Below are 23,567 nucleotides of genomic sequence, written 5' to 3'. Positions count from 1 at the left end.
TTTTCATCTTTCTAATGATATATTCCTCCAGGGACAGTCTAGAAAGTCCCTGATTCCTCCAAAGAAATTATTGTATGGTTTTTTCTGCTGTCTTTTTAACGACTTGAAATTTAACTGCAGAAACACATTCCAAAGTAATTTAAATTAATGTACTCTTCAGACGTTGTTATTTATCTGTTAAACATAATGTATTACATATTCTTAACAGAAGTACATTTCTTAAATATCTTACTGTTTCCTGTAAAATTAAAAGCATGTGCATCAATTGCAACACTTTAGTTAGCTTAATTTTAAAAAGTACAATAGCATCGATTGGGCTAGGTTCCAGGGTGAACACCTGAATAAAGTACTGGTTATCTTAAAAGTACAAGAAATGTTGATTATTGACTGATTGATAATCAATGAGGGTACTTAGAGGGAAATTATAGCCGAAAAAGATTTAAACAACTTAGTAGCAATAGAAATTTAGAATCATTTGTATGTTAAGAATTTAAATTGACGGACATACTATCACCAGGTAATTGCCACAAGACCTTGAACAATCAATAGTTAATGTATTGCCAATGTACATGCAAGACCAGAAACAAATCACAAATTTCTTAGACAGTTTTGAAAAGTTTGTCATATTTATATTAATGTATTTAATTTTCACTAAAAGGTCACAACCTATCCAGTGTGTGACTGGAACGGTTCCACGGTAAGCATTCATTATTTTCAAAATACAAAAAATGAATATGCATGAAAATTCTAAAAAAAAACATGATATTATATAATCAACAATAGAATGGAAGTACTGATCACTATAATATCAAAAAGATATTTTCAAATAGAACATATCTCCAACTTTGCATGAAATGATATTTTTCATGATCTATAATATTTTTATCCAGTACATTTTTTTTTACCTTTTCTTAGAAGAGTGTATGAAATGATCATATCATCTTTACTGCATGAATTCACAATTGTTCTTAATTTGTATCAACATGTAAAATTTTCTTTGAAAAAGATTATTTTTTCTAGTTTAAAAATAGCAGTGTATAATATACATTCAATATAAGCATGAAATTATGTAATAATTACAATTTTATGGCTTCTTTATACATTGGCTGTCTGAATTAAGTGACAAATATGGTCCCTGTTCTGTTTACCTCTTTGAAGATACCACTTAAGTGAATGTGTTTTTTTTTATAAATTTTATTGATATTTGGAAAAATTGATAAGTAAACTTTGAAAACAATTAATAAATAATTATCTAATAAATACTTATATGAAAAGTGATAACTATATTGAAATACAAATGGTTTCTTGTTAATATTTTCTGCTAAGATATATTTTGATTTAAAGTTTATTTTTAGGTTAACTAGGAAGTCAGACATCTAGATAGAAAGATACCTATCAGTGATGCACAAAAATGGATAACCAATTTCAGGTTCATTTGAAGTCCCACCCCCACTTTATAATCTGACCAATCAGAATCGAGCTTCAAATTTATGAAATGAGGAATCATTTGGGAGAATAAAAAAACTTTTGAAAATAGTAATTACAATGTCTTAATAACTTATTTGAAATTAAAGAAAAAAAGAGTTCTTATCAGTATGGAGTTATCTTCTATTATTCCCTATAGATCTGTGTTAATTAAGAGAACAAGAGAAATATAAATGCCTTATAAATTAGCTTCCATTAACTCTGGCATCAACTTTCAATTGCTACATGGCATAAGATGCAAGTATCCATTAAATATTTACTTTTCAATAAAATCAAAGTGATTAAGTTAAGTATCCCAGACAAACCAATATTTGCATATATTTACTACAAACTGATGTAAAGATAAGACGGAGAGATTGAAGGGCATATCTACAGTTATCTTAGCTTCTGCCAGCATAGGTTTTGTAGTAAACCAGTTGTCAGCTTTCTATCATATTGATTTATATCTTCTCAAATTGTGAAAAAAAATACCCAGTTACATCTGCATTGTGAATTTTCGTGTGGTTTTGAAGATTGTATTGTTTAAAAATTGATATAAAGGATTTCATTTCAAATAGGTAAGGTTCTAATTATTTATTAATATTTTTATAATAACAAACAAGTATGGATACTTATAGTTGTTTATATCTTTATTCTTTGACTCCTTGTTAGACCAAACAAACCACATGATCACCTTATTTTATATGATCATTTAAAACTTTTTTGTTTAAAATATAAAGAAAAGAATAAGTACTTTGATTCATAACATTAACATGCAAGCTTTACAAACTTAAAAGCAAAAAGAAAACTGCTTATGCATTTTTTAAGAGACACAGCTTTTAAGAGCAACATGCTTTGATATTAACAAATATTTCTGTTTCCTTTGGTATATATGAGTTATCTCCCTTAGTTGTTGTGGTGACAACACTAGGATGTAAACTATAGCATTATATTAGGGATAAATTTGAATATGGGTTATAGGCCTTTAATATATCAAAACAAAATAGCCTTTTGCTTCATGCAACTTCTTTTTCAGATAAATATATTTGATTTTTGTTAGCAGTTTGATTTGTTGGATTTCAGATCAAGTTTTAAAGAAAAAATGCAAACCCATTAATATATTATCATAAATGAAAGTTTGGTTGCAACAAAATTTTCAAAATCATTGTTTCGAGATAAAAACATCTTTATTTATCTAAGGATTTGATACATGCTCTTCATTTATCTAGCTAGTAAATCAATAAATATACAATTTGATGTTGTTGAAGAAAATGTTCAAAACCAACTGCATGTGATCTTTAATTACACTTTTCACAAAAAGAAAACATAAATGTAGAAATTTGTTAATTTTTACTTTTATTTTAAGTTAGTGTTATACAAAGAAATGAACAGTTTGTTAATGCTTTCATTTTAAGTAAGTGTTATACAAAGAAATGAACAGGAAATCTTACATCATGTTTACTACATACGAATCAACAGATGCACAATTTGTTGCTTCCTGTAATTTTAAATATGCAATTCATTATCAGTGTGATAAATTAAACAACCTTACTTATTCTTTGTAAATCAGATAAAGAACCAAGTATAAAACGTTTTTTCTAATTATTCAGTTTTCTTTTTGGAACAGTTTTCTAAGGAAACCTTCATAAACTTGCTACGTCAACCCTTTCAGAAAACAAATTGTTAGACAATTAAAAATCAGATGGAGAGATAAATTTTAAAGAAAAGTTTTTTTCATTGAATTTGTTTGTTGCTGATTATAAACTCAGTAGGTAATATATAACTTCTTTTTGTCTTCACTTCAAATATTTAAAAGATCTTAAAAGTGTTAGTTCCTACAGCTTTATTGGCGATAATAACAAGATATAAACTTAGATTCAAATAATGAGGTACAAATTGTTAACAATTTAAGGTTTTAGCCAAAGATAATGGGAACATCAGAAGAAAATTTAAAAAACTGGTTACATCTTTCACCCTATATAGTACACATGCACTTAACTAAACTAAAAACATACAAAGGAAGTAAATAAAAGTTAAATAAAAGAGAGTGAGCAACATAATCAGAAGTTAAAAGTTGAAAAAACACAACAGTCCACTAAACACAGAAGATTTAGCAACTTAAACCCTACTGAAACCACTGTCAACTCAGATCTGTAAACCTTTTCTGCTCCACTAGTTGTACCATCACAAAGAGAGCTGTTCTTGTTACAAAGTTAGTGTTCAGTGACAATATACCTTAAGGTCTGTCATTCAGGTTTTTTATTTGGTTCTCTTACCAGACATTTCAGACTGCCTTAATTTACCACCCTGACAACTTCTTTACTTGGTCATGCTCAAAATGTGAAAAAAATGTCATGCTACTCATGCAAATGGTACTAGGTACTTGTACCCCTAACCTTGTAACCCCATAGTCTTATCATGCTCTTTATCTGGCATGTCTGACATCTTAGATTGGCCATCATTTAGGAATATGAAAAATTGTGATTAAGCATTAGCAATAACAACCCCTATCTATCAGGCATTCCTCTCCAACTGACCATGTTGATTAAATCATGGAGAGTTAGAGATAGTTTTTAGTGATAAGTAGCCTGTAGATAGAGAGAAAAATAAAGGGTAGTTATCCCAAGATCCTTAGTGACTTTGTATTATATTGTTTTCCTGAAAAGACATGTAATACAAAAACAATAGATTTTTTGATTTAGGATTTGCTTTAAGTAAAAACAATAAACTTAAACAGTCTGACAGCTTCTATAGAATTTCTAAGCTTTTACATACTTGAATTACTGTAAATTTTTATGCTTTTCAAGAATCGAAATGCTGGATATTTGGAACCTATAAGCGATATCTAAATCTTTTAAGTACTGCTTGCTCATAAAGTAGAAAGAGAACATACTTTTCAATTTTACTAATTATGTTGAAATGCAGTTTATCATTGGTAGGAATGTTAAGTGAAGAATAATGCCAAGATTTAGTATTTAGTGGGATGTTCTACGAATCTATATTGAGCCAAGGGTTAAAGACCATTCTAAAATCACAATCAATGTGAATTGTTCATCATGATATTTGTAAAGAAGAAACTTTCTTCGTCTAAATTTAGATTTTTAATAGCTATAAATACAATATCAAAGTGTTGTTTATCAGAAAAGAAGTTTATTTTGGAATGTAAGGAGGATACAGTTAATTACCACAAGGATCAAGTTCTATTATTACTCATTTACATAACTTCTGTCTGGACAGAAGGCTCCATCAATGATAACTTTTGAAATTTGTATTGTATTGGTGCATATAATTGGTCTTTTCTTTTACTTTTCTTTTCTTAAATTAAATCAGAATCAGATTTGATATCTGCTTGTTTGTTTTGTCCTTTGAATTGTATAACATTCTGTCATATTGGGACCTTTGTGGCATACTATATGGTATTGGTTTTCTCATTGTTGAAGGCTCCATCGCATACTGTGACTTATAGTTTCAAGCTTACATCCATGTCATTAGGTCTCTAGAAGAAAGTTGTCTCCTTGGCAATCATACCATATTTTTTAGTTTTATATTGTTTGTTTTGTGGATGATGAGTATATTTATACTGAAGTTGGTATAATCTGAAGAAGTTTTATCTATTGCTTTTAAATTGTGTGGGGCACAAACACCACAAAGGATGCTTTGAATAGTTTCTTTTTTTAGATTAACAGGATTTAGTTAGTGGTTTAGTAATTGATATTAAATACACTAGCAAAGGTTCAATAACTTTGGGAAGATGAGCCATTAATATATTGTAAAAACAGCAGTAACCAATTGAACATTATTAGTTGTTTGTTTGTAGTTGATTAAGTTTTTGATGGAATAATTCCATCCCTAGCTGTGAATGCCCTTAGAGAATATCTAAAATATCGGTCTTGGTAATCCTGCTGAGAAAAAATTAGGATGTAGTGAGGCTTGTTGTTTTCTTCTTAGTAAAGGCCTGGCTTCTAAAAAATATTCATAATGATATAATTGATATGAATGAGTTATGTCATAAATAGAACATTTGTCATTCTTATAAATTATCTTAATTCTCATTTTTTGTGGCATGGTTTTGGTAACTCTTGAATAAGTTAATAAATGAACAATTAGTGTATCAAGGCCATATTTAAAGATGGTCTGGTAGTGCATATGTACCATGATTAATTGATCATTTAAGTTGACTATTTTGAACGTATTTGTTTATAAATCTGTCTCTTAACAGCAACTGAATTAATATTTGCTTAAAAGTTTTAAAAAAGATAATGAATTTAATAGACAGAATATTTTATTGAGTAATTAAAAACAGCTTGGGAGGAAACTATAGTTATATAATGTGCAACATCTTATTACCTCCATATGAATTTGTATTTGATAAAGATAGGAACAAACTCGGTTACTAAGGAACAAGCCATTTATAAGTTAATTGATTTCCACAGATTTGATGAAATAACCTATCAAAAATAGATGGGCTTTCAATGAAACAATTAACTACCTCAAGAATTCAGTTAAGTTTTGTTGATGTTTTTTGGCAATCTTTGATGGCATACTTATCTTCATTTGAAAATGTTTACCAATTATGCCTAGCCAAACAAACACACATAATGTTTACCATTGAATAATGCCTAGCAAACAAACTAAAAAATGTGTATCATTGAATAGTGCCTAGACAAACAAACACACGTATGCTAATTACTGAATGCTTGCTTCAATTCTGCTTCATTTTCAAGAGATGTTTTAACAATGCCACCACACTGCTACAACAATAGATTTAATGTACACAACAAATTGTAACTTGTATACTAGTTGTTATACATGTTCAAAATTCACTTGTTTTGAAAAGATTGTGTGAGCATGGTCTTGCATGTTTGATTGACTCCACCTTGTTTTATATATAGGCTGTTTCACCTGAAGAATATGAAGAATATCTCAAGCAACCGGTAAGATTTTACAGTATGGTGATGGTCAATACTTTATACATTTTCCCAGATGATGCGTACATATATTGTGTCAAAAGAAGTCGGTAATGTTTTTTTTATTAAAAGGAATAGATCTTAACCTCAATATGTTGAGATATTTACTAAAATAAGTTCTGTTAAGAAATGAGAAATGTTTTCACTGGAGAATTGGTGATATTGTGCATGCTACAACATTAACCAACAAGCTTTGATTACTAATTCAGTCATTGTTTTGGCATGATGCAACACATTTTATTTATTACTTGGTAATAATAAAGTAATACTAAATATTCTTTTCTATGTAGATGAAATCATCCTGCATAAAAATTTGAAGTTTGAGAGATAATGAAAAATTCCATCACTCAGTGATTGATGCTGTGTTTTTTATAACATTCTTCTCACAGATAAAATTCATTTCATTTTCTTCATCTTTGAAAAGCTGACAAACTTTTTATTCTTGCCAAAAGCATGGTATGGCTTGTTTGAAGTTATATTTCACCATGGTTTGAACTAGTTGTGAAATGATTTATCTTTTTCAGCAAATTGAGATTAACCATAAAGGGATGGCAATCGTTTCTTTCATTTCATAACCAGCAATATTGTAATAGTTGTTTTAACTTTTACAGGTTGGTGAAGATCTGATTACAGCTGATACCGTAGACTCTGTCAAGAGTGCTGCTCCTGGTGCAGGATTATTTGCACCAGTGGACTTACGTATACCAGTAGGACCTATATTTAATTTTGTATCAGGTCAGCATTCATTATTTATATTTTAAGTTTTACTTTTAGTGTCAAGGTTACTCTTAAGGTCACGAAAGTCAAACTCAGACAAAAATTATAAATTGAACACCGTTTTATTTTTCTCGCATTCATTGTGTATTGTTAAAAAGATGTTGGAATTGTACATAAAGACTTGTTTCTTAAAAAACATTTTATTTATCTCCTATTGCATTGTGTATTGATAAAACAATGTTTGATATGTTATTTATTTTTGATTGACAGCCTATGTAGTCATGCCATCTGGTAAGAAGGCGTATCCTAAGATCGAGGACAATAAGGATGGTACAGTGACAATCCGTTATCAACCAACAGAAACTGGATTGCATGAGCTCCATGTCAATTACAATAACTCAGAAATTGAAGGTAAGCACAATACGTTACTTGAGCAATAAGATTAAAATATGACCATACTGAATATTTTGGGTGTCCATGTAAATAGACAATTTTTTCTTGTTTTTCCTCCCTTTATCATCAGCTTTTTCTTTAAGTTTAATTTGGTTTCAGTGTATTGTTTAGAATCGTTAAGGTGTCTCGTATTCAAGTAAAAAGTATGTTTCAGACACATATCAGATTTATACAGTATTCTTAAAATAAAATATTAGCAGGACATAATTGCTGTTCAATGATTCTCAACATAAATTTGGATAAAAAAATTAATCTGTGCAAGGATTGAAATCTTAGTTCTTATACATACCAGTTGCTAGAAATCATTATTATCTCAGAACAAAAATTGACATTTACATAGCTTATCGATAAGAATAACAGTTGTTGCACTCTGAATACTAAAATAGAAGATTATAATTATTTTCTGCAAACAAATACATGTAAGAGTACTTATAAATTATGTACTTTCAAAGAGTTTACTAATCATTTTTAATGGAATCAATTTTTCAATTTTGTTCTTAAGTTCCTAATTTTTCCAAAATTTAAAGCTTTTAAGAACCAAAGAAAATTGAATTGACAATCTGTGTTTCATTTATTGGAAATGAAAAGAGGGTTTTTGTGAATAATCATTTGCTAAAATAATTTTCACACATCTCATTGTGGATGTGTGATAATAGGAATAATGTAGTTGTAGTCCATACCTTCCAACTGTCACTATTTGCGGGGGATTTCCCCCATGGAGGCTCCCAAATGGAAATTTTGAAAGAGCAATTTTGTCCACAATTTTAAACAAAACAATCAATTTTATAATGACTATAGGCTTATAAAAGTATGAAGAAGCCAAAAAACAACATTAAAATGTATCTGAAGGCCCCCTTGAAGGTTTTTTAGGACTATAACAGCCATCTTGCACGCAAAACCCCCATGGGCATTTTGAAAAGTTGGCAGGTATGGTAGTCACAGCATTGTGCATTAATCATAAACATGATTGTAGTGATTTATTAATTTTTAGATTATTTTTCAAACTTTCATTGGCATCTATAACTTTGTATTTTGGAAAGGAACACATCTGATAGTTAACTTAAAAAAATATCAGTATGATGCTTTATAATCTGATATTGTAAGATCCTTAAGCTATACTTTGATATGAGCAAAAGTTAGAAATATGTCATCAGATTTCATTAACTGCCAGAATTTTAAAAGAATATTTTCAAACGAAACTGAAATAGTAAAGAGAGTTATAGGGTGTTAGAGTAAGAGAATTTAAAAATTGCATTTATATAGCTTAAGCTTTAAAGTTCATTATATGCTTGAATATAAAATAGTATCTAAGATAGAAATGCAATACTAACATTTTAACCATGAACTTTTGTTATTTATAACAGGAAGTCCATTCAAGTTCCATGTTGATGCTGTAAACAGTGGTCATGTGACAGCTTATGGACCTGGTCTGACTCATGGAATTGTCAATGAACCTGCCTACTTTACTATTGTCACCAAGGATGCAGGAGCAGGTATGTTCATACATAAGTATTTTGGTTTTCATACAGATGAAAGATTCCAACAATTCTAGTTCAAGTTGAAGTTTTCCCTGGTTGTGCTGATTACATTTATTCCTTTAGTCTTTTCAAGATAACATTCATTACTTCATCAAATACATTTGTAAAACTGTTAATAAGTTTCAGTATATGTCAACAAAATATTTAATAACCCTATTTGTTAAGCTTTATACTACCTCAACATCTTATTTGCAAATTACAAAATTGAATTTCACAGTAGCAAATTATCCACAGTCCAAAACCCTTAACTTTAATATCAAATGAAAGTATATATAGTAATAAGTTACTAGTTTCCAAATTTTTGATTTTATCAAGCAATGTTACATATAAATATCTACCTTTATTAATACTGTAAACATAAATTCCTTGTGTTTTTATAATCACTGTGCACTATAAGTGGTTAAAATGATTCAAATCCCTTGAAATATTTGTTACAATGGTAGTTTTGACTGAATCGGTAATATAATTGATGGTTCTCTTACTAATTCCTTTGCCAGAATTCCCTAGCCACATCTATTACATATTGATTAAACAATAAAAAGATCAACAGATAAACTTATTTTCTGATTAATTAAATAAAACAATCAGAATCAATAAAGATGTGCTGCTTTTATGAGCACTTCATTTGAAAACTTGAGGGAAATCTTTAGATTATCAAATTTCCTTTAAAAGATGTGTAATTTTATTTTAACTTTTACTTTCATATTGTAACTTAATCTTGATAACAAAGCAGGAAGCTACAAAATGTTATTTTTATTTTGTAGTATTCAATTAGTTTGAATTCCATTGAGCTTCATATCAATAAGAGAATTCAGTCAGTTATACCTATAGGTACCTTCATAGATTAACATCTTTTGGCCAACTTGCTTGCTTCAGAGACAGTTAAAACAAGGTTAATCGTCTGAACCATTGTTTGCTTGAATTATTTGTATCAAGATTTTTATGTTCAGGTTGTTTTCTTTGTGGATAGGGAATTTGTTTGTTTTCTGTAGTAAAAATAATGTAGATTTGGACTTTAGTTATGAAACATCTGGAAAACTTCAAAATTGATTTAATCACCTATGATAATGAATATTTGTATGAAATATATATTGGCTATAGCTTGATAAAGGAATTCAAAGACTAATTAGTTTTTTTTATAAAAGATTAATTTTAAGTTTTTGGGAGAATTTAACTCTTAAATTTGAGGTAAGGCAATTACTTTTATAAGATATTTTACTGCCATACTGGATTGATTGTAGTTTATTTAATGCAATTGTAAATGTTTCCCAACTATTTTCCTGGAAGAGAATAAATTCACCTGTTTTATATGAACCAATACGTTTTATTGTCATATATGTTCCTTCTTGTGTATTATGAATCATTATGTTAGACACCTTTAAAGCTAAGAACTTTTATTTAAATCCATAAGGGTCTATACAAATATATAACCTAAAGAAACAAATATATTGGACAACACATCAAACTGCAATTACATCCAAGTAATTACAAGAAATGCATTATTTGTACTTTTAGGAAAATATAAAATGTAGGATATTCACCCAATTATGGTCTAATTTTGTCATAATTACAACTGAGGTAAAAAGTTGTTATAATAATGTTCTTTGAATATCACACTAATTTGATTTGACTTAATTAAATAACACAGGAAGGTGAAAACTACTAAAAAATTAATTTTCCTTATTCCGGTAGATAATTATGCTGATTGTAATAGATTCATCTATTTTAGGAATTGTTCATCATTAATGTAATATTAAACAACTAACTTGTAAACCTATAGTAAAAGATCATCTATTTTCTCTTGTAGGAGGTCTTTCTCTATCTATTGAGGGACCATCAAAGACTGAAATCAAATGCCAAGATAATGGTGATGGTACATGTACCGTCAGTTATGTACCAACAGCACCAGGAGAATACCAGATCACTGTGAAATTCGCTGGACAAAACATTTCTGGTTCACCATTTACTTCTAAAATCACATGTAAGTATTTATAAAAAAAAATAGGCAAAAGATAGGCATATACACATAAACAAACAGGGATGAATGCATAAACGATATGATACACATAATATTCATTAATTGATGAAAAGAGGGTTTTTTTCTCCATTACTTCATTAATTGACAAAATACTCATTGTGTTTCATTGATTGACAAAATACTCATTGTATTTCTTTTATTGACAAAATACTCATTGTGTTTCTTTAATTGACAAAATATTCATTGTGTGTCATTGAATGACAAAATATTCATTGTGTTTCATTCATCCACAAAATATTCATGGTGTTTCATTTATTTGACAGCTCCACCAGGAGAAATTAAGAGGAAGTCACAATTTGGTCGTAGCAGTGAGTTTGAACTGAAGATTGTTGAGGAGGATATTGGTAATTTGATGGCAACAATTAGAACCCCATCTGGTACTGAAGAACCATGTCTACTCAAGAGATTAGCCAATGGTCATCTAGGTATGTATTGTGGTATTTTTAAGATGCAAGAAAAGAATAAGAAAAGAACAGTGTTTGAAGGAGTACATTAACTAACAGAACTAAAAATAATAGAAGTAGGCAATGATGGCTAGGAAATATTTTGTATTTGACTTTGAAGCTAGTAGATGAATGGGTTCACTATTGTTTTATTGTTCATTATAGTGTTTTTCTAATATTGAAAATATAGTATAGTTGGCCTCATAAGGATGAATTATAAAAGAACATATTTTAATTTCAGGAATCTCATTTACCCCACGTGAAGTAGGTGTACACTTAGTCAATGTATACAGAAATGGTCATCACATACAAAATAGTCCTTTCCAAATCACTGTTGGAGAAAGTGAACTTGGAAATGCCAGCAAGGTCAAGGTTTCAGGACCTGGATTAGAAAAGGGCATGGCCAATGAACTGAACGAATTTACTGTCGACACTAAAGATGCTGGTATGTATTTAGGTTGCTTGCTTTTAGTGTATTCAAGGTAGTCTACTTAATTTATGTGGCAGAAAATAAAGAATAACTTGAAAAGATCATATCTAAAACCACATTCACATTCATGGAATATTTTAATTGTTACTTGGATGAGTTAATGAATTCAAGATAACATCCAGTTTTTAATATATTTAGTGTATTGTATGATAAAATACTTTTAAGGATGTTCGCTACTCTGCTTTTGAATAACAAGCTTTTCAAAAGACTGATTGAATTGATAGTATATAAATAACAAAACTAAAAAGGCAGACCAAAATGAAGGGTACATGTCCTTGCTTTGGAAATAATTCTTCTAGACTTTTCATAGATTTAACATTGGTACCATTTTTCATTCAAAAACAATGAAAAAATATTTTTTTTTTTTTCAAATATAACATTTTAAACTATATGTTAAAAAATTCTGGAAAGAAAGTAGGGGTTAATAGGCAAAATTATGTAATGGCACTACATGGATAAAACCAGAGGATTCTGAATATCTGGCAAAATTCTAAAACAAGAGGAGCAAACATAAATGATAAGTTGTTTAGAGATTAGATATGATAACAACTCTCTTCCTATCTGTAGGTTACGGAGGACTAAGTTTGTCCATTGAGGGACCCAGCAAGGCTGACATTGAGTGTACAGATAATGAAGACGGTGCTTGTATTGTCACATACAAACCAACAGAACCTGGAAATTATATTGTCAATGTTAAATTTGCAGATGAACATGTTCCAGGTAAGCTTTATAACTTACTTTTTTGAACTACTGAAGATTTCACTGTAAAATCTGATGTGAAAGTTTGCCATTTAGAGATTACATATATTGTGATCATCTGAATTCTTTCAGTTTTACAGTTTTTATTGAAAATAATGATTTTTACTTGTAGAAAATAATCACATGTGAATGTTTATTTAAATGCTTATAGATTAAAAAAATCATTGGTTTCTTAATACATATGCACTTGGGAGAATTATATAATTGACCTATCATTTTGAGATTATTTGCATACCATTATTATCAGTATATAAGCAATTCCTTCGTCATACTTAGACCTTTGATATTTTTAAAAGATCTGATCATAGGGTAGCAACTGCTATGTAACATATCTTTTATTTCATTGAGTTTCAAGGTCATGGTCATCATTTGATGATTCTATAGCAGAGTGTTGTACATGTCGTTAACATTCTGTTCTCAATCACAAATTTTTTGTGTAAAAGTACGAATAAGTGAGCTATCATGTAAACATATTTATTGAAGCTAGTTGGAACTTGCATTTGTTTATTTAAGTATTGCTATCTTGTTATCAATCTGAGATTGACAATGGAAGGCTAACTAAAGTTAATTGAAGTTAAAAGAATCAACAATTGAACTTGCTGATTGATGGCAACATACTTGTTTACTATTTTCTAGGCAGTCCATTTAATGTTAAAGTGGGTGGAGAACCATCACCAAGATTAACAGAAAGAATAACTCGTCATAGAGAGGCTGCTGATGTAATGCACATAGGAAGCCAATGTGAACTTAGTCTGAAAATTCCAGGTTCGTTGACTATTCTTACATTATTTATAGTTTAGAAATTTGTTGAAACACTTAAACATTAAAATGGTATATTTATGTTGTATTTGGCTTTTTCAATTAAAAAAGAGAAAGTGTATAGAAATTGATTTCAAAGAAAAAGTTTGATAATAAAAGCTTTAGATATATTAAATAATTACAATATTATGATGTTAAAATGATTATGTATTGTAAATGTTTATTTGTCCATATGTAGTGTCTTTCTTTGGCGGAATCCTGACTTCAGAGCAGATTGAAGCTATACATCTACAACAACAACAGCAAGGTTTGTTGGGTGATTACTCCCACAAACAACCAGACCCAGAGTGTCTTATGTTTAGTTAGAACATTCTATCATTTAGTTTTGAAAATTCTGGAAAAAAAAGAAATCAATCATTTATTAGTTTAAGCATGTAGTCCCAGTTATTTTTGTATGTATTAAAAGGTAATACTTTTTCTTTAAATTTTTAATAATTTGCTTCATTTAAAGATTACCCAACTTAAACTTATAGAAATTTCATTAAAGAGCATAACAGAAGAAAACTTTCTCCAGAAATCATCTTTTTCTCTTTATTTGTGTTATTTCATTTAATTTTTAATTTGGTATTTTTTATAATTTAAAACTAATTTTGAAATTCTTGTTAATCTAACAAATAGAACTATATTTTTATTACCCATTTTCCCCTCTTGAATAAGACTTTAAAAAAAAATGTTTTCCAAGACCCCCCCTTTCCAATATATAGTTGAGCATGATAAGCAGTAAGAACACCTTTGCAGTGATAGTAAAAGACCATGATTTGACAGTATTGTTAGTTGTAGATCATTTTGAGGGGGAGAGGAAAGAGATATTCATATTTTTTTTTCTATAGAGTACAAAAAATTTTCTTTACTACATATAATTCAGGAGTCAGTTACAATCATATTTTGTTTGGAATTAAAATCATTTTTCTAAAGAAAATCCACAATTTTCATGAAAATTAATCAGACCCTAAGAATTATTCTAACAATATGAATATTACGAAATTATGAAATCAAGATATTTTCAGTCTCTATATTGAGAACAACTCTATTATAAAGTAATATTTGTGTTTATTTCCAGGCACGAGTCCATTTGATATGACAGCCTCAGTAACCAATCCATCTGGAATCACAGAATTATGTGACATTGTTAGCTTAGATGATAATCACTATAGTATCAAATTTGTTCCTAAGGAGATGGGTGTCCATACAGTTAGTGTTAAACACAAGGATATGCATATCCCTGGTAAGTTTTTATGTTGGTTTGTAATTTGGATTTGATAAATTTACTTTATTTGAAAGTATCAATATATAATATAAACTATTGTTTTTATGAAATTAATGAATCTAAGATAATATTTTAGATTGATAAAACAACTAACAAGCAGACAGTCTGTGTATTGTACTGAAAGTTTCCTCTGTTTTTGGTTGTCACAATTTATGAGGGAAAACATATGAAAATATAACTGGAATATACATACAAATGAAAATTTAAAAGACATGTGAGAAAATGCAATCTTAATGCCAGAAATACATTAGTTGATGTGTAAAGTTAATCCTTCTTCTTATTACATTTAAGGTAGTCCATTTGAGTTCACAGTAGGTCCCATTGCTGGCGGTGGATCACACAAGGTACATGCTGCCGGACCTGGTCTAGAAAGAGGAGAAGTCGATCAACCATGTAAGTACCTCTTTTATGTATGTAAGTACCTCTTTTATGTAAAGTTACCATTATCTCATTCTTAATAGTTGTAAAAGTATGTTTTGCATAATCACTATTTATAATTACTTGTGGATTCAATGAAATACTGAACTTTTTTTAGTGGAAAATAAAATATCAAATCTCTTTAAACTTTAGATATGACAACCACATAAAAACTGTATCGGTTAGTGTTATTTTTGACATTTGAAAACATTTTGTCTTATTGTTTACAGGTGATTTCAACATCTACACACGTGAAGCTGGAGCCGGTGGTCTATCCATTGCCGTAGAAGGTCCATCTAAAGCAGAACTGGACTTTGACGATAGAAAGGACGGATCATGTGGTGTTACATACAGGGTTACAGAACCAGGAGAATATTTAGTGTCAATCAAATTTAACGATGAACATATCCCAGATTCTCCATTTAAAGTAGACATTTGTCCAAGTATCGGAGATGCTCGTAAAATATCTGTTAGTGCTTTACAACAGAAGGGATTACAAGTAGGAAAACCAGCTGCCTTTGTTGTAAACTTTAATGATGCTCAAAAGGGAAAACTGAAGGCTAAAGTAGTAGCTCCCTCTGGAACAGAAGAAGAAGCCATTATTCAAGAAATTGATGATGGTAAGTAGATACCATTTAACAAAAATTACTATTGTGCTGTTGAACTGATTAAATATCTCTATAAAAAAGATTGTGCAAATAAGGATTTGAATTCAACTATTTTTTTTTTTAAGTTTTAATTACAGAAATATATTTGTAAAGCTGTATTAAATTATAACTAGATTTTATTTCATTGCATAGAAAATTTGATTTCATTATTAAATGTTGATGATATGATATTTTAGGTCAGTATGCTGTACGATTTATCCCCAGAGAAAATGGAGGTCACAATGTTCATGTATTCTTCAATGATTGTGAGATTCCAGAAAGTCCATTCCGTATTATGGTAGGAAAAGTAGACTGTGATCCAGGAATGGTACATGCTTCAGGAGATGGTCTTAGAACGGGACATACAGGTTAGTCTATAGATAGAGTTGTGGTACCAGAGAATTAAAACTAGGCTGCTTAGTGCAGTCTTTTTTTAAGAAATATAAAACACTACTGCTTTATTCATAGTTTCTGCAAATCAATTGTCTTGTTGACATTGAATTTTCTTGCATTTATCTTACAGCTTCCCTTTGATGATCTTTTATAAAGCATTTAAATATGTAAGTGTAAAATAATATCATCATTTGTACACTTTGAAATGTAAAAAGAAAAATGTGATGTTTTGAAAATGCATAATACTATCAAAAGGATTTGAAAATTAAAACTTTCCCATGTTACAGAAAATTACATATCGTGTATTTTTTTTATGTAGGTCAACCAGCTAAATTCTTGGTCAACACAGTAAATGCTGGACCTGGTGCACTTGGTGTCACAGTTGAAGGTCCATCAAAGGTCAAATTAGAATGTGCTGAAAAAGATGAAGGATATGAATTCACATACACCCCAACAGCTCCAGGAGACTACTTAATCACTATTAGATATGCTGGTGTACATATTGCTGGTAGTCCATTCAAAGCCAAAATAGAAGGTAAGCAAAATTAACATCGACATTTTTTGTCGGAAGAAAAAAAACTTTCATTTTGATATGCAATAAGTAGATGTGGTATGCTGATGAGACAAATATCCACCAAACATTAAATGATGTAGATGTTAAATAGCAACTATAGGTCACTGTATAGTCTTCAACAGTGAGCAAAACCCATAGTGCATAGAAAGCTATAAAAGACTCCAACATTACTAAATCTAAATAATAAAAGAAAAAGTTTCCTGATTTATAACATTTGACAACCACTGCATAACAGTCTCTCGACTTGAGATAGGCATTTACAGAATTTGTATGAATTATATCATACATCAAGTATAACGTACATTCTCTAATTCTATGGAAATATATCCCTTTCTGAACCCATTGTATAAAAAAATTTAATCAACATGTGGTTGCCGGTGATCTCAGAAGATGATTGGCTGAGTCAAAGGGTCATAACCTTTCTCAGCTCCCTGAAATGATCAAAATGTTCTAACAGGTGTTAATGAAATCGACAACTTCGTGGAAAGTGGAAGGCACTTGATCTTGTTTTAGAAAAAAAGGAAACATTATCTTTTAATCATTAGAGAAACAGATTATTACATAGTAACGCGTGGATTATCGGTTTTATCCAATCTCGATAGTTAAATTATAAATTTTAAAGTCCTCACCGAGGCTCGGACTTTAAAATTGATAATTTAACTATCTCGATTGGATAAATACGATAATCCACTTATATCAATGAAATGATCTATATTTATTATATTGAATGTGTGTTATACAACTGTAGATGAGAATTTCATTTTATTTTCTATTCTGTTTTTATCTTTTTTAGGTCAAGCTGGACCATCTGATGTCATTCAGCATGGTATGTCCCAGGTTGTTGTAGAAACAGTAACTAAAACCAGTATAATGAGCAAGTTTAGTGCATTACCCAAGTTCCAGTCTGAAGCCAGTCGTGTTACATGTGAAGGAAATGGTCTGAAGAAAGCTTTTAGAGGAAAACAAGCCACTTTCAATGTTGATGTTACAAATGGCGGTAAGTTTTATATATTATTACTTGTAATATAAGTAAACATTGATATGAAAATGGTAAAATAAATGTCAAATAAATAAGAATTTTATACCCCCAGCAAATTACAAATATGTTATGAAAGTATTAAAAAGGAATTCATTTTGCAATGTCTAAAATTATAGAAGTTGTAATAGAAACTTTCTTGAATATACAGTATAGGAAAATACAATAAATGAGTATGAAAAAATTGGAAAATGGAGAATTTTCAAGGATATTCTATTATTGTATATCTAACAATACTAAGAAAATTCTTATTAAATTTTTTACATGATAAAATTCTTATTATTAGAACTTTAATGATAAATTATTACGGCATTACTTTATGAAAAATTTAAATGATAAGACAACAGTATATAACATTTTGAAAATGATTTCTATTTTATTTTTATTTGTATTTCAGGAAATAATATGATGTTTGTTGGAATGATGGGACCTAAAGGCCCATGTGAAGAACTTTGTGTCCATCATAAAGGAGGATATGTTTACAAAATAAATTATGTTGTTAAAGAACGTGGAGACTATATGTTAGTTGTTAAGTGGGGAGAAGATCATATTCCAGGCAGTCCATTCTGTGTCCATTGTGAATAAACAGCAGTGTTCCCATCGCTGCATAGCTTTATAAGTATGAATGACGTGCTTGACTTAAAAAGAGAACGTATATATGTTGAGGTGTATATGGGTAATGCTAAAACTCAGCTACAAAAGATATATAGTCACTGTTACCCCTGTTTGTGTTTCATGAATTTCATTGTTAAGATTATTAAAAAATTTATGTTATGAATGTTTGTTTCATCTTAGTTTATTTTTCGTTATAAAAAATATCTACAAATCAACGACTTACCTTTTAACATTTTTTACTTTTATGATCAAATGAAATTGTCACAATTTTTATTATATTTTGAAAATTACAAATTTCACTCTACAAAAATAAACTTGGATGAAACTTTTCATTGTTGAAGAGATGTAATATTTTTATGGTGCTTTTAATTTAATGTGTTTTTGTTACTATTTTTTTTTGTTTTGAGCAGTCTTTGCTTGCAAAATTTCACTTTCAAGCATAATATAGTGAAAATAAAGACTGCAAAGTCCATTAGTATTTGTCTGTTTTTAGCTTTTCTCTCTAAAGCAAGCGTTTTTAAGTGGAAATACTCTGATATCAGAGAACAACAAAAAATAGAATTTATGTCAATTTGTCTTTTAATACATGTATGTTATAAGATATGCAGTATTTGTAGCAATTTTACTATTTTAAAGATTTTCTAGGGTAATTTTGTTATTGTATAGAGTGCTATATTGATATAGTCCAATAATCATGTAATTATGAAATATATATTTACAAATTACTATATGCAAAAAAAAAAATGTTAAATATATTTTTGTTGGTTTTTCTATAAAAGTCATTCAAGCATTTCTTGAATTGTTTTTGTTATATGTGCAAATGTACATAAATGTATCTTCGACATCTGGAATGTTATTGTTTGAAATTTAAAACAAACCTTGTGATTATTTTATACATAAATAAATTGCAATAAACATTTTTAGTATATTAAATTCACAGTGAAACCAGTTTTATCTAAACTTTAGTATTTTTGGTTGCATACATATTAAATAGTAAATACCAAGAACCAGTAAACATTGTTATAAATACATAATTTAGATTAGGGCATTATAAAGAAGTACATAGTCGTTATATATGTAGGTCATGCTATACATTTCTTGCCAAAAAATTACACTAAATTGATTAAATCAAGTATTGTGTAAGTTCAGATAAAAAAGGTTTCACTTTTAGCTACAAATCAAATATATATGTTGTTTTTTGCACATTTATACATATTATTTTTTTTTCATTCATAATGAATCACCTCATTCAAAAGAATTGTATCCCCTTAGTAGGGTTTCCTTGCCAGTAGGTGGAGCTGATGCATAGATATGCGTCATATTTTACAGCTTATGTAGGCTTTTATACTAGCAGATAAATTTTATACAAGGCATTTGAAGGCATTTATAGCAATGTGTATGCTGACTTACAAAAAATAAAGTACAGTTAAACATCAATTGAGTCTTTGTTTCTTATATAATATCCATGTTGAGTATTCATCATTAATCTAACAAGACCCGTGTACCAGGTCTAAATTTGTGTTGCTGCATGCAATTCAATGAGATAGTGTGTATACTGTATTATAAGTGATCATTCCCAGACGATGGACCAAATATTAAAATTTTCACTTCAAAAGGAGCCAAGAAAACTTTGACGAAAATTTTCTTTGTACAATGAGTAACAATGTTGTATTTTTTCAAACAATTAGCAATTAGGAAGTGGTTTCAGGCTGTAAATAAAATACCAAATCCATTCCCATTGAAAATTTTCCTTGTACAATGAGTGTTGTAAAATTTCAAACTATCAGCAAATAGGAATTGGCTACACTACAATGTAAAAGTGGCTACAACTCAATATAATCAAACTGAACACACAATAATTAACCATTCCTTTTCATAGAAGCCAAGAAAACTTTCCTTCTACAATGAGTTGTAAAATTCGAAAATTTTCTTGTACAATGAGTGTTGTAAAAAACTATTGTGGAACAGGAAGTAGCTGAATGGCAGATGTTAAAACTGCTTACATGCTACAAGTCAACATTATTAAGCTGCAGGAAATATTGAGTATCAGAGAAACAAATCTAATGCCAGTAGTAATGGAAAATAGCGGTCTGGGTTCCTACATTGGGAATATATATTGTGGTTCGCCGACCTGCGCTGATGATGTCGCCCTGGTTGCAAATTCACCTTCAGATCTCCAGTCAATGATAAGTACAGTTGAAAACTACAGTATTCAGGAAAAATATAAACTCCAACCCACCAAGAGTCTTGTACTGAAAAATGTGCCCTCCACTCGAAATACAGACTTTGAATTTGAGATCAATAATACAGCTATGCTTCAGCCAAGCTCGGCTCTTCATATAGGAATTAAACACAGCTCTGACTTAAAGAAAACAATCAATATTCATATTGAAGGAAATATATCTAAAGCCAGACGGACAATGTATAGCCTAATGGGTGCTGGTCTTCACGGAAAGAATGGTCTAAACCCAATTACTTGTCTACATATCTTTCAAATATATATCCTACCTGTCCTTATTTATGGACTAGATATATTACTTCCAGACAAAAAACACATAGAGCCATTAGAAGTATTCTATAGGAAAGCAATGAAACAAATCCTATCACTGCCAAATAATACTGCAGATGCAGCTGTCTATACTATGACAGGAGTAATTCCAATACAAGGAACAATACATAAAGCTGTCATAAATATTTATAACAAAATATGTGGAATGGAATCCTCAATAGAAAAGGAACTAGCTGAACGACAACTACTTATGTCTGGTTTCAACTCTCAAAGCTGGTTCTCAAAAGCAAGATGCATTCTAGCCCAATATAATCTACCTTCAGCTCATGATCTAATGCTCAATCCGATCAACACAAATCGATGGAAAACACAAGTAAAAAAAGCAGTTGACAGTGTCTGGCATGATCAATTGAGAACAAAAGTATCCCTATATAGTTCTCTCAATTATCTATCCACTAACAATATACTCTGGCGAAACACTCATCCTTGTCTTGCAAGTGTAGGCACATCATCTCAGGATATAAGTCGTCTTCAAACAAAACTAAAGCTTCTTACAGGCACCTACTATCTTCAAAGCAACAAAGCTTCATTTAATCAAAATAGCGTAGATCCAACCTGCTTACTATGCAAAGAATCCGCAGAAACGGTAGATCACTTCCTTCTGGAATGCAAGACTTTGCATGATATCCGCATACCATACCTGCATGAACTTGAAAGCTTTCTTTGTAGCTTTAGAAACTGTACCAAATGCTTTAATCTTACTAACGTTGTAATAGACGCACAGCTCATTTTAGATCCAAGTCACTTATTATGTGCTTGTGGTTGCAGATGCAAATGCACTGACAATTGTTTTATGGTAGAATACATATCCAGAAAATTATGCTATGCGTTACATGCCAAGAGAAACGAACTCTTAAAGACCTTACCGTCTAGCAAGAGCAAGAGTCAAAGACTGTAGCCAACGTACACCCCACGGGGCGTACATTTATATTTATATTTTTTATATTTTCAAACTAAGTGTGTATAGACATATATTCATTGTGAAGTGCTCCTTTGAAGGAGGGATTTCCTAATACAGATACAGATACAGATACAGAATGGCTAAATCTTTATATGTATTGACCAATAAACCATACATATGGAAGTCGTGGTCAGATGTACCCAGCAAACAGACATATACTGAACTAGTATACATATTTGTTTAGGGGCCAGCTGAAGGACGCCTCCGGGTGCGGGAGTTTCTCACTGCATTGAAGACCCATTGGTGGTCTTCGGCTGTTGTCTGGTTTATGGTCGGGTTGTCGTCTCTGACACATTCCCCATTTCCATTCTCAATTTTAATTTTATATACACATATAAATCATTCTACACATTCGATATAATTCACCTTATGCTTATAGGTATCTGTGAAAAGGACCTAATCACTAAAAAAAAAATAACAATGACCAAGAAACTATAAAAATCAGGTAAATTTCAAATGAACATAAAGATTTACTTTTATAATTTTTGACTTCAATGGTGAGTTGTCTCATTGGCACTCATACCACATTTCCTTATAGAATCATATTCAAAACAGTGTAGCTGTGGCCATTGATTGATCCCATTGACAGGGGCAGATAAGGTGAACATGTGTCTGTAACGACAACTGCTCACTACTTACTTATTATAGAATTTAAACTGTGGGGTCACCAAAGGTTATTAACACCTTTAATATTAAAATAGTTCGAAAAATTAATCAGGAATAACTTTATGTTTTGATTTATATTATTGATATAAATCAAAACATCGTGTTATTCCGGATTAGTTTTTCTAATTTCTTTATTTAGGTGTTGAGAACCTTTTGTGACCCCACAGTTTAAGTGCCTTTAACAAGAACATAGTGAGCAGCCGTTGTTACAGACAAACGTTCACATAATCTGCCCCAGTCAGTGGGATAATTTAAGGTTGTCAATCAATGGCCACAGCTACACTGTTTTGAATATGATTCTATTTATATACAACTTACAATCATTCCAAAATTCAAGCAAACACTGAGAAAGAGACATAACCATGAAAACCATGTTGATCACTGATCCATGAAATGATGTCAAGGTTTATGTGACCATGTCTAGTAGGTATGATTTTATATACCAAATTTAATTGTCTTATTTATTGTGATAACAACAAAACCATGAAAAAAGTTCAAGTACAACAAAAATATGCCAGATATAAACTGGAAATAAGGCATCTGTATACAAGATATGAAGTATCCAGGTCTTCTTCGTCCTTCCTGCATACAAGGTTTACAAAGTCACTGCAAAAAAAGCATCCCAATGTCTTGCATCAATTTCATGACATTTGTTTTTTGGAGAAGTTTTTATTTTTTATTAAGTGGTCATTGAACCATGAAAATGAGGTCAAAGACATGGGACAAATACCAGA

General features: G+C 30.1%; 1 protein-coding gene across 50 annotated transcripts in view; it reads left to right on the top strand.

Annotated features, from left to right (window-relative positions):
* The window catches only part of LOC139496959 (filamin-C-like), a 68,322-nt gene extending 48,248 nt beyond the window's left edge, over positions 1-20,074 (top strand). For 19 of the 50 annotated variants that reach the window (XM_071285341.1, XM_071285240.1, XM_071285131.1 and 16 more), the window contains 18 exons: positions 659-697; positions 6,357-6,398; positions 7,043-7,166; positions 7,419-7,559; positions 8,966-9,094; positions 10,947-11,120; positions 11,441-11,602; positions 11,862-12,065; positions 12,678-12,830; positions 13,506-13,634; positions 13,867-13,935; positions 14,749-14,913; positions 15,247-15,348; positions 15,603-15,992; positions 16,217-16,387; positions 16,732-16,947; positions 17,780-17,983; positions 18,420-20,074. In XM_071285341.1, the coding sequence (XP_071141442.1) occupies positions 659-697; positions 6,357-6,398; positions 7,043-7,166; positions 7,419-7,559; positions 8,966-9,094; positions 10,947-11,120; positions 11,441-11,602; positions 11,862-12,065; positions 12,678-12,830; positions 13,506-13,634; positions 13,867-13,935; positions 14,749-14,913; positions 15,247-15,348; positions 15,603-15,992; positions 16,217-16,387; positions 16,732-16,947; positions 17,780-17,983; positions 18,420-18,607 (2,802 nt within the window). In that variant the 3' untranslated portion in view covers positions 18,608-20,074. The remainder of the gene's footprint in view (positions 1-658; positions 698-6,356; positions 6,399-7,042; positions 7,167-7,418; positions 7,560-8,965; positions 9,095-10,946; positions 11,121-11,440; positions 11,603-11,861; positions 12,066-12,677; positions 12,831-13,505; positions 13,635-13,866; positions 13,936-14,748; positions 14,914-15,246; positions 15,349-15,602; positions 15,993-16,216; positions 16,388-16,731; positions 16,948-17,779; positions 17,984-18,419) is intronic. The other 31 variants (XM_071285293.1, XM_071285413.1, XM_071285287.1 and 28 more) reach the window with 7 other exon arrangements.
* The last annotated feature ends 3,493 nt before the right edge of the window (positions 20,075-23,567 follow it).

The sequence above is a fragment of the Mytilus edulis genome, chromosome 1 (assembly GCF_963676685.1).
Source record: "Mytilus edulis chromosome 1, xbMytEdul2.2, whole genome shotgun sequence".
Classification (NCBI taxonomy): domain Eukaryota; kingdom Metazoa; phylum Mollusca; class Bivalvia; order Mytilida; family Mytilidae; genus Mytilus; species Mytilus edulis.
Note: the sequence above shows the minus strand (reverse complement) of the source record. Positions and strands in the feature narration are given on the sequence as shown.